Below are 12503 nucleotides of genomic sequence, written 5' to 3'. Positions count from 1 at the left end.
GTGCGTCACCCGCCGGCGCGAACGCACGCCGCTCCATCGCCAACGTTTCACATCGTCTTAGCTTACATCACTCGCTCAAAACACAACATATGCGTGTGTTAAGACGACACAAGTCAGTGTAAATAATTTTCCCACTCATCGCGCCGACATCGAACGGAGAAACGCGGTTTTGTGTCAACCCATTCCAAGAGAAACAACTCATTTCGAGTCAGTTGTGCGTTGTTGGTTATCACGGCGAGTCGTCCAAATTATAGTTAATTGTTGTTGGTACATACAGCGGGACCATGCACGACACAATACTAAATCAGGTACGAATTAAATTAAAAGCAATTAAGCTATATGCGAATGATTCTGTAGTTTTAAAAACAGTGTTTTACACGAATGTGTATTATAATTGTGTATACCGACCTACCTAATAGATGGTAATATGCAAATTAAATAAATAAAAAATATTATATTTTTAGAATTTTAGTAGGTATAAATGTAGCATTTTTTGTTACTCAAGTCATGGTTAAAGTACATGGGGATTTTAGAAAACACTATAAGTTATAGATATACATATGACGTACCTATGTTATTACGTATTATAATGAATAAACCGATATCCGAGTCTTTGTCCTTCAGAATTAATAATTGTATTAAGGACTTGAAAACACATTGTTACCATGCACACAGTTAGGTATGTAGCTAAATAACAGATAGTAAATAGTAACTAGATAAGAGGGAGGAATGTTAGGTATGTATGAGTGTGTGGTGTGAGTGCGCGCCGCTGTGTTTGTAACCCGCAGCGGGCCGATTTTTGAGTCTCACGCGTTCGAATTCGGAAAATTGTCACTGAAAATAATAAGCAATTCACCGTTTTCAACCGGTATTTTAGTGACAAAATCCCGTATGCGAGATTCAAAAATCGCCCTCCTGTTCTGCATGTATATAATATAATAAACCAGTGTTAAACTAGCTCGTGTGTTTGACGGTCGTGTAGTTCCCGTAGCATCCCCCTCCCCCCCTACCCTCCGCGCAGATCTAACACCTATTATTATTAGTGAAGATTAAACTAAGGTGTACCTAATGTATAATCATTTGTCAGGTTTTAAAGAAGTGCCTACCTATAGGTAACTACTAGTAAACACGCTTATAAATGTTGTAATGGATGCATATCAAGTTTATCGAAATAAGGATCCTTATTTCTAGTTAGTACCTAATAAGTGAGTGTTATGACCCGGATGAATGTTGCGACTGCTAATAATAATGTTTTCACCACACCAACTGATTTTTTTTTTATCCACAAGAGTGCAAAGTAATTTCATACAAATTTTAACTTGATGTATAAAGCTGAGTGTTGGAATTCACGTATAAATGATAATTTTGAATCATAAACGTTAATAAATAAATTGAAGTTTTTTATTTATTTGGATGCTTTACAGTTCATAATATATTTTCTTAGTGTTGGTGTGGTGAAAAAAATTGTGTTTCACTCGGTGGCAATGTTTGTTTAACCTTCGTGCCTCTATATATACCTCTATACCCTCGCAACGCTCAAGATTCCACTGGAATATTCTATATTCTATTGGAATCTGTCGCTTGCACGGGTATCAATATTGGCACGTGCGGTTAAACAACAACTTTGCCCCCTTGTAAAACAAATAACTATTGTAATAGATTTCAACAAAAGTAACCGACAGATGTCACTGACAATACTTAGTTGAAAAGTGTAGGCCGCACATTTACCTATAGCATTTATTGATGTACAAATAAATACCAACCATGATGTGATTGCACTACATTCGTGTTAGATCGTATTTGTTGATTTGATCGTCGTTGAATTGGATTCTATAGACTCTCGTTTGACAGAAATATTATTCAGAACTTAACTGTTGTTAAATCTAAAAACAGACTTCTGCTAGTATTAAAGTTTAGTATTTACTACTCTTAAATACCTTTTAATGACAGCTAATTCAGAGAAGCCGCGATAAGTCCTTGGTCTTCCGTTGAAACTTGATCCTTGCTATCGATATTAGATTAACTAATTGATTGTTTGATAAAACTCTTTGCTTAGGTCATTTTCTGAACTTTAATACTTCAACACATTGAATTGTAATTGAAATTGCCTGTTGGGTTAATAGGGCTGGTATGATTATATATTAATTATTAATTAGTAAGTAACAAGGACAAAGACAATCTATTAGTATGAGCAAGTATGAGGCAAGGACGATATATACTGGCACTGACAAAGCCCATACAAAAAAGTGTACCCCTGAAATGTATGGACGTTTTAGGGATAAAACTAGATGGCGCTGTTTCGCAGCCGGGAAGTGGCAAAATACATCTTTCCATCAAATATTTTTGCGTGTTTTTATTTTTTAATATCATGACATCACGTCAATACACATTATGAAAAAAAAAGTAATTTGTTGACATCATCAGTGTAGTTGAAAATTAGTATTTAATAGGTGGCGCTAATAAATTGAGGTACGATTTTTACTATGAAGATTGTGATATCGTTCGATATGTTGACATTGATATTGATGGCCATTTACACGTAAGTACCTCGAACCACACTAAACCCGTATTGTTGTTAGTACCTATTCGAGTTGACTCTACATTATTGACGGGTAGCCGGCATTTTTTACGAGTCGTCTGTACGAGTATGTTGTGAGTGGTTTTAAAATTGGCTGCGTTTATTTTTCTACTCTAAATGACACAACAGGTGCGACGCGGACGCCAAAAGCGGTTATTATTATATTTAAACGCTGAATATGTCAGCGTTTAAATAAATAATAATTTTTAGGGTTCCGTAATCAACTAGCACCCTTTATACCTCTAGTATCTACGTATATAAGTATTAGTATATTTATAACTAGCTTTTGCCCGCGGCTTCGCTCGCGTTAGAAAGAGACAATAAGTAGCCTATGTCACTCTCCATCCCTTCAACTATCTCCACTTAAAAAATCACGTCAATTCATCGCTCCGGTTTGCCGTGAAAGACGGACAAACAAACAGACAGACAGACAGATCAATCTGTGTATGAATGTCCTATAATATTTATTTATTTGTTTGTTTATAAATCCATCAGTTCGCACTTCGCAGTTTTGGTCCGCAACCGTTAGGCCGTTTTCACATTATCCGATCCGATATCGGATGTCGGAAGGATTCCAATGGAAAAAATCCAAGATGGCGCCTGTAATATATGGGATATCGGTCCGACATCCGATATCGGATCGGATAATGTGAAAACGCACTTAGTGCTAGAAAGTCTAGAAACTGTAAATTGACATGGTCATATGTGTAATTGTGTATATTCTAATCAATCATGCTGAGTTGATAAAATAGTTGAACAAGGGCACATAATTATATTAGACTATCTCTTAGACCGTCAGGCAATTTCTACTACACAATAAAGTGGTACATTTCCTCCCTGTCATGGGCAAAGTGATGCTTTTGTGTTCAAGGGCACATTTTATACGTTTATTAGGTACTTGTTTTTACATATACATTATATTTTAGTTTAAATAATTTATAATATGACATATAAATTTTCCCATAGGTACATAATGTGAAAAGCAGTAGGTACGCGCAGGATTTAATACGCCCTCGCCGTAAGTCATGTAAAAGGTTTAGAGATCTTTAAATGCTTTGATTAAATAGTTAGATAAGGGTCACTTGCACCACCAAAAATGGAGGGTTAACCCGAGGTTAACCAACCATTTTATATGGACTTTGACTATTGACAGCCCACTAACCTTGAGTTAAGCCGGTGGTGCAAGTTTTCACATTATCCGATCCGATATCGGACGTAGGACCGATATCCCATACATTAAAGCCGCCATCTTTGATTTTTGCCTTCGAAATCCTTCCGACATCTGATATCGGATCGTATAGTGTGAAAACGCACTAGGAGTGTTTCAGTGTCTTTCCAACTGACACTAATTATTAATGCGCCTTCTAAACCTCCAGAGGCATGATTTCGGAGGCTGGAAGATGCCACCTACTTAGTAAAGCATCTCCTTGTCACGTATGCGGGTATTTAAATCTACATATATATTGGCTAAAGCAAAGTTATGGTATTTTTGTAATTTGCGCGGAATGCCCCGTCGGTGGATCTAATGCCTTGCTTTAAGAAAAATATTTTCATGGCCAAAGTCCTGGAAACTATAACTACTTATTATAAAAACGAAGAAGATACCTTCATGAACGAACGTACAAAAGTGATTCCTACATACTTAGGTTTCAAAGGTAGTTTTGAATAGGTACAGTTTCGCTTTCCCAAAAACAGGTCCGTTTGGTATACCTGTTTGAACTCCAGTGAATCTTCCCTTCACATCGGTATCAGTGATACCATAGTGATGTGCAAGTTGCGGAAACTTTCCAAAAAAATCTTAAATTTCTTGAAAAATTCACGAAACTTTCACGAAAAATAAAGGGAATTTAAATTTATGAAATGGAAAGTTTCCATCCATACAATTGTCCATACAAAGTATGGAGAGTTTCCGAAGTTTTCCTATGTGAAAATTTCAGAATTTTGGAAACTTTCCGCCGGCACATCAGTAGGTATCACTCTTGCACTATCTTTGATGTCGCTTTTAATTGGAGGCAACTTTACGGAGGACGAGACACTAGCTAACTTAGAGATAAAAGTAGGTAATTAACGTTTCATAGGCAGACGCTCCGTGGTTCATAATTTTTACCCAACAAGTTTTTACTTTCCCGTGTTTTTTTGTTCGCGTTTGATTATGATATTCATGATCATAAACTATAGGCAATATTAGGGCAATCTTCCGCCACCATCAGAGTGAATCATTTTCACAGATAGTAAACCATAGAATAAAATATACACACTAAGTAGGTACCTATGCAGTCTTTTTGGAAAGTTTTCTTTAAGTATAAAATGTAGTGTAGAGCAAGGTTCGTGAACTTCGCCGTAGGCCCTCCTCAATGGGGAAGTGCCGCCATCTGAGCAAAGTTTTACGTAATAATTATCCCATATAACAAGGAGGTGAAATTTTCTAGCACATTGGAGAAAAAAATACTTATTATTTGTCTGTTTTGAAGTCATATTTACTATCCATCCACAGCGTTATTCGTTCAAGCAAGAGGCACGCGTTACTGATATCTGCGATATCCAATAAGCAATAAAGTGCTGCACTTTAATGGAAATAGGTTAATAGAAATTGCCTTTGAGCTTGAGCAGAGCGTCTTCTCATTTCATGTCATTCCATTTTATGACACAAAATCGTAAAACGTGTTAAAAATGTGACAACTTTAGGCAAAACGCAAAACTTCAGCTTCACTTATTCATGATACATATATGACTACTAGCTTTTTCCCGCGGCTTCGCTCGCGTTAAATTAGAAAATCGCGGAATGCTCAATACAAACTTCCATCCCCCATTTCAGGCAAGTGGGGGGGGTTATAAAGAGACAAAAAGTAGCCTATGAGGGCGATTTTTGAATCTCGCATACGGGATTTTGTCACTAAAATACCGGTTGAAAACGGTGACTTGCATATTATTTTCAGTGACAATTTTCTGAATTCGAACGCGTGAGACTCAAAAATCGGCCCGTATGTCACTCTCCATCCCTTCAACTATCTCCACTTAAAAAATCACGTCAATTCGTCGCTCCGTTTTGCCGTGAAAGACGGACAAACAAACAACCACACACACTTTCCCATTTATAATAATGTACGCTACGCTACAGGCCATAGACGATAGGTACGTTGGCTGTGAATTCATATAGGTTTACCGAATTCTAGGTAAATATAGGAGATAGGATTACTTAAGCTTACAAAATACGGGTTTCCGAATATTTGGGAATAGGTGTGGAATAGGTGTAGGTAGAGACCTACCTATTATTATATAACGATGTAATGTGACTGTTCTAGATTTGTTCGTGACGCACAAACTTGACTCACAGCTAACATTCATATGTTTGCTGCACACTGATCACCACATTAGTTTATATTTAGAATAATCCTTTTTCAAAATATTGCTACATGTGTCTAGTATTTTTTTGTGTTTAAAATAAAGATAAACGTGTTCAAAATAAATAAATTATCAGATAAAATAAAAAAATACAGTTGTAGGGCAAAAACATTACCCAAGCATTTTTTATTTTATTTATAAAGTTAGCAGCGGGCTTGCACTGCTCACCACTGACATTCTTCTTTGTAGCGCAAAAATCGGCCCGTATGTCACTCTCCATCCCTTCAACTATCTCCACTTAAAAAATCACGTCAATTCGTCGCTCCGTTTTGCCGTGAAAGACGGACAAACAAACAACCCACTTTCCCATTTATAATAATGTACGCTACGCTACAGGCCATAGACGATAGGTACGTTGGCTGTGAATTCATATAGGTTTACCGAATTCTAGGTAAATATAGGAGATAGGATTACTTAAGCTTACAAAATACGGGTTTCCGAATATTTGGGAATAGGTGTGGAATAGGTGTAGGTAGAGACCTACCTATTATTATATAACGATGTAATGTGACTGTTCTAGATTTGTTCGTGACGCACAAACTTGACTCACAGCTAACATTCATATGTTTGCTGCACACTGATCACCACATTAGTTTTATATTTAGAATAATCCTTTTTCAAAATATTGCTACATGTGTCTAGTATTTTTTTGTGTTTAAAATAAAGATAAACGTGTTCAAAATAAATAAATTATCAGATAAAATAAAAAAATACAGTTGTAGGGCAAAAACATTACCCAAGCATTTTTTATTTTATTTATAAAGTTAGCAGCGGGCTTGCACTGCTCACCACTGATATTCTTCTTTGTAGCGCACGCACATAACCCAATGAAAATATCATGACGTTGCGCTCAACATGGCTGAAAATTTTTGGAATCGATACAGAACGGCGGTCTCACTAGAATTACATTATTTATTTGCTTAACTGCCATATTTATTGAACTGCGACGAAACATCGAGACTCGACAAAAAACAGAAAGGTAATCACGACCTATGTTTATCCTAGGTTTCCCGAGTCTAATACAAGGATGATTTATATCGGATTTACAATCTTCATACTAAGAATCGTACCTCAATTTTTTAGCGCCACCATAAATTAAATATAACAAGGCATTTTTTGTGGCGCCATCTATGTGTGGTGGAGTGTAAGCGCGTTCGTAGGCGGTCGCATTTTAATGTATGGGATGGTATGATCTTGTTATATTTAATTTATGGCGCCACCTATTAAATACTATCATAACTACACTGATCATGCCTACATTTTTTTTTTTTCAAAATATGTATTGACGTGATATCATGATATGAAAAAAAGAAGCATGTCTTTTGTTCTAAAAAAAATTAAAACACGCAAAAATATTTGGGATAAAAAATTATTTTGGTCACTTACAGGCTCCACAACAGCGCCTTCTTGTTTTAAGCCTAAAAGGCCCATACATTTCAGGGGTACGCTGTTTTGTATGGGCTTTGTCTGGGCCGGTGTCATATCGTCCTTGGTCTAATAGCAGAAGTTGGCCATATATAATGAATTTTTGAATTTTTTTCCAGCAGCAATGTACTGTAAACGTGGTTGCGATGACAATCAATGACAACTGTCAACGAGCGTTTAACGCGAGTGTGTTTGCATTACGTTGCGGGTCGAATTAATTTGTATGGATAAAAAAAATATTTCAATTTTAATTAAAAGTTATGTAATTCCATTTTTTATGTCCTATACTCACCACCGTTAAGAGGTTCGCCCGTATATGTATAAAATGGTATCGAGTCATGTTTTGCGTCACCTAACTATAGATAAATATCGTTTTTAGGAATAAGGATTATTGACTGGAGCGTATGTATACAGTTTAACTCGGGCAATTAAGTAGCTTTTGCATGTTAACTTTCTACGGATCGCCTTTTTCGACGGATTATTATGATGATTCGTGATATTTTTTTGTCGTTTCAGTTTTTTGATGCGGATATTGGCGCAAAGGTATTAAAAGCGCGCCAAAAGCGTATACATATAATAATTATATATATATATATATATATATATATATATATATATATATATATATTTTAATAATTAGTACGAACTGTTGCAGTATGTACTTTGTATACCTATGTATAAGACTAGAAACATTAATATTCATGGTTTCCATGGTTACATATGTAATATTTCTTCTTGGACAATACATCATTCGTCTCACACGAACTTCTGGTTTTTTATTAGTTTCGAATAAATACTATGGGTCTAGTAGCCTAAGTATTTGTGACTGTGTGTAGTAATAATGTATAGTGACGTCTCCATACCCGCCTGTTAATTGATACGGCCCGTAGAGGCTTTTGATTATTAAGTGCGGCTAACCATGGCAACCATGCCGTTAAAAGGTTTTCACTCTTAGCCTATTATGGCGCTAGACTGACTGCCTACAAAATTAATAATACTCTTAGTTACGTACATAAAATACAAAGCTCAAGAAACGTACCTACTTATTATTATTTATTAGTAAAAACATGTCATGGCCTTACTATACTTATAAAATGGAACTAAATATTACTATAGGTGAGTAACTACTTTAAATTAGTTAGTCGGTAGGTAGCTTATAAAATAAATAAAGATAACATGGAATATTTTTTTTCATTTTCTTTTTCCTTGCGTTATACCAGTTATTGGCAACTAATCAAATACTTATTTTTAGTATTTCACTAAAAATAGTATCTATCGATGATTGAAATTGTATGAAGTACCCATGACTATCTTCTATCGACTCATTTCAATTACAGAGAGTGCATGCGCAATAAAATATAATGACAAATATAATCCCAATGTTTCACATATATACATGACATTTGTAAACTCTGCTGTGCGAATTTAGCTATAAACATATTTTATGTTAAAGGTCACACGTTTATCTTTGTAAGTAATAATATTGATATATACGTCGGATCCCTATGTACTTGTGGGTAACATCTTTATATTTATATTGTATACTGATTGTACAGAAATTAATTAAAGTATGTTCAGAAAAGGTGTTTAGATATTTAGGTGTTAAGTGTAATATCGAGTCGGCATCATAAAAACGAGATTTAAATGTTTCAGTTGAATTACGAAACTGTTAAGTTAGAAACTTCATTTGGCCACATGCATCGTTAAAATTTATTTAATAACCAGATTTAAAAATATGCTGACTATGTGTAAAGCCCTCCACATCGCGTAACATTGAAATAAGCTCCTGAAATAGCTAACGAACGCCAAAATAGTCTCGCCACGTGGGGGCGGCAGACGCCGAGAGGCGCGCTCGCGCACCCGCCACCGCCGCGCTGTTTACAGCTCTATGCAACAATACCAACTGTGCATTGGTTTTTATGGTGGATACCTTCCGGTTTAAACCGAAGTCGCCGGTTCCATGAAAAGCAAAACTGGTCATTTTCAAGATATGTCACCACAACATTTTCATAGTAAATATGTTGCCAACTCGAAATTATAAGGTGTAAATCATGAACGATTTATTACGGGACTGACAAAGCCCATACAAAAGCGTACCCCTGAAAGGTATGAGCATTTTAGGTTTAAAACTAGACGGCGCTGTTTCGTAGCCTGGAAGTGGCTAAAATCATATTTTCCCCAAATATGTCTGCGTGTTTTTATTTTTTATAAGAAATAATAATATTATGTCAATACACGTTTTGAAAAATTGTAGGCTTCTTCAGTGTAATTATTCGAGGTACGATTCTTGGTATGAAGTATGTAAATCCTATATAAATAATCCTTGGTGCAGGTAAGTCAAGAATTTATTATGGCCGCTGTACACATATGGCCAACGGTTCCACCAGCCCTTTGTGAAACCCCTTGGCCAAGATAAGAGCCGCTGTTTACACATTGGCGAACCAATCACTTGGCATTGGCTCTTCATGAAAGATGGACGTGGAATGGAAAAGTCTAGGAAATTCTAGGTCATAGACGTTGTCAGAAAAATTTGATTAAAAAATAATAACCCCGTAGTAAAATTAAATTATTTGAAATATTAACAATTTTTTGAATATTCTGATAAGAACATTTATCTTTTTTAGGAAATACATTAAACATTTGCAAGGTTATTTTATTTCCTAAAATCTACACTATTATTGACATAGATAAACTTATTATTTTCGTAAATATTTCACTACCGTCCTCTCTGACGGCTGACGACCAACTGAATGAAATGAAGCGCCAACGTGTAAACGCTGTTGGCCATTGGCGCCAAGATCCTTTGATGTGTGGACAAAAAACCGACACCAATCGGTTGGCCGGCAAGCGCAAGCGCCAACTGCCAACTTACGGCCAAGTAGCCCTCTACACGCTTGGCCAAGGGGGTTGGTGGAACCGTTGGCCATGTGTGTACAGGGGCCATTAGATTTTATATAGAGTTAAACTACCAGCATCAACAGCAACTGCATCATAAACATAGCTATAACTTCGTTATAATTTTTGGCTTCTACGGCCACACAACGATGGCCTGATCATCTTCGCTGTATTCTATCGCCGCGCTACAAGTACATGTCGCCGGCCGCGAATTCGCGGCCCAGTCAGCAGTGAAAACCTTCGCGCGGCGCAATAAAATTCAATGTCGGATGCTCACGTGCGGCCCGTTTGTTAATGTAGGTAAATTTAGAATGGCGGCATTTTGTGAACATCAAAGGAGTGAGCCTTCTGTACTTGTACTATTATATATTTTGTGGCTGTAGTTCGTCCACCGTGGAAAAGCGAGCAGTCATTCCAAGAAATTCATATTTTGTAAAATTAGGATTTTTTTAACTCTAAACGCGATCGTTTGGGAATCGAATCCGTGTTTTTCTATCTAAGAATTTTAGTTACTCAACAGCTGATCATGCTAGCAATAATAACTGAATGTAATATATACCTACATACATTAATGCAGGTATACTTACTGTCCAAAGGTTATTTTCTATCAAAGTAAATTTTGCCGTAAAAAAAACAAAAGTAAATGACAATAGACTGTAATCTTACGATATACTTAACCTATGTTTAATATTTATTAATAACTCTGCTCTCATGCTTTTAAATTTAAAATGCTTGCAGCGCAGCCGGTGGTTGCCACAAAACATGCCTGAGTTAAAATTCCATAGCGAAAATGTGTCGCACATCGCAGACGCTTTGTGATGGAATTTCTCGCAAAACAAACAAGAGATAAAAATGCATTGTAAACATAACTCCACCAAACGTAGATATTTGTTTCTGTATCAAAGGGTGATATAACAATTCAGTTACCTTTCAATATTCGTATTTTGAAATCGCCTTAGGCCGTTTTTACATTATCGTATCCGATATCGGATGTAGGACCGACATCCTACATCCGAAAAACGCTTTCGATACTGTCGGATGTAGGTCCGATAGTGTCGGATGTAGTTCCTATAGTGTCGGATGTAGGGTGCATTGTTCCAAGTCAATGAAGTATGATTTTGTCTCAAAAAATATTTATAAAAAAAGTATTACATTTAATAATTATAAGCACTACATTACAAATATTTTATTGTTTATAAAAATAAAACCACCTTCAAAAATAAGCGCGTTACAAATCACGGAGAAACTAAAAAGGAAAAAATAATAAACCTTTGAATTCAGATTTCTTATCGGATTGCAATAATCTAAACATCCAAATTATAAATAAATCAATTATTTTTGTAGTCGGTACCAGCCCTGTTCCTCGCCTTGCTATATTGCCTGTTTGCCCCACCCAACCTTACGCAGGCTGGCCCCGACTCTTGCAATCCGATAAGAAATCTGAAAGGTTTATCATTTTTTTCCTTTTTAGTTTCTCCGTGTTTTGTAATACGCTTATTTTTGAAGGCGGTTTTTTTTTTAAGTTTATTTATTTCTTGATTTTTAGTGGTTCCTATTGTAATAAGTATCAGTCCGAATATGCTTACAGTAGTGAAAGAATTATCCTGTAACTCCTAACCATTGAGGAGTTGACCTTCCATCATCAACCCAGTCACATAAAATTATTACCATCAGGCGTAAATACTGGTGTACTTTGAAAAATACACTAAAAACATTACATGTGCCTATAACATTTGAAGAGTTCCCTCGATTTCTCCAAGATCCCATCATCAGACCCCGTCTTGGTTCCAATGGGACCATATCGGGGTTAGACCCGTTCAATTGTAAGTCGGATCTTTGCCGGGAAGTTTATCGACGATGATTGTTAAAATTTAGTAGCCAAACCATTTATACCTGCATAGAAGACTTTGAAAATTGAAGACAAATATGATCAACCATATCAAAGTGTAAGTAGTAGCCGTAGTAGGCACATACAAACTACTGAAATTCATTACAAAACTCCAAATTATTGGAATATTGCCATGTTGGCTTCGGTGCTGTAAAACGACACAATAAACATCCGGGTGCTAGCGTAATAACAAAAAACGCCCGATTATCATCTTGGCCAAAACAAAATGCCACTAATTATTACTTTAACCGGTTTTTCGTTAATTACTTTCAATCGTGTTTACAAAAATCTATGAAACATAGAAATGCTCTTGGC

The 12503-nt window shown here is 36.1% G+C and overlaps 1 protein-coding gene across 2 annotated transcripts in view; it reads left to right on the top strand.

Moving 5' to 3' along the window:
* Nucleotides 1–12503, top strand: part of LOC125241600 (phytanoyl-CoA dioxygenase domain-containing protein 1) — a 34979-nt gene continuing 22476 nt past the window's right edge. Inside the window, exons 1-2 of one of the 2 annotated variants that reach the window (XM_048150156.1) lie at nt 1–308; nt 7922–7948. In XM_048150156.1, coding sequence (XP_048006113.1) covers nt 285–308; nt 7922–7948 — 51 coding nt within the window. In that variant the 5' untranslated portion in view covers nt 1–284. The remainder of the gene's footprint in view (nt 309–7921; nt 7949–12503) is intronic. The other variant, XM_048150157.1, reaches the window with a different exon arrangement.

This window comes from Leguminivora glycinivorella, chromosome Z (assembly GCF_023078275.1).
Source record: "Leguminivora glycinivorella isolate SPB_JAAS2020 chromosome Z, LegGlyc_1.1, whole genome shotgun sequence".
In the NCBI taxonomy this organism is placed as follows: domain Eukaryota; kingdom Metazoa; phylum Arthropoda; class Insecta; order Lepidoptera; family Tortricidae; genus Leguminivora; species Leguminivora glycinivorella.
This window is presented reverse-complemented; position numbering and strand designations above follow the sequence as displayed.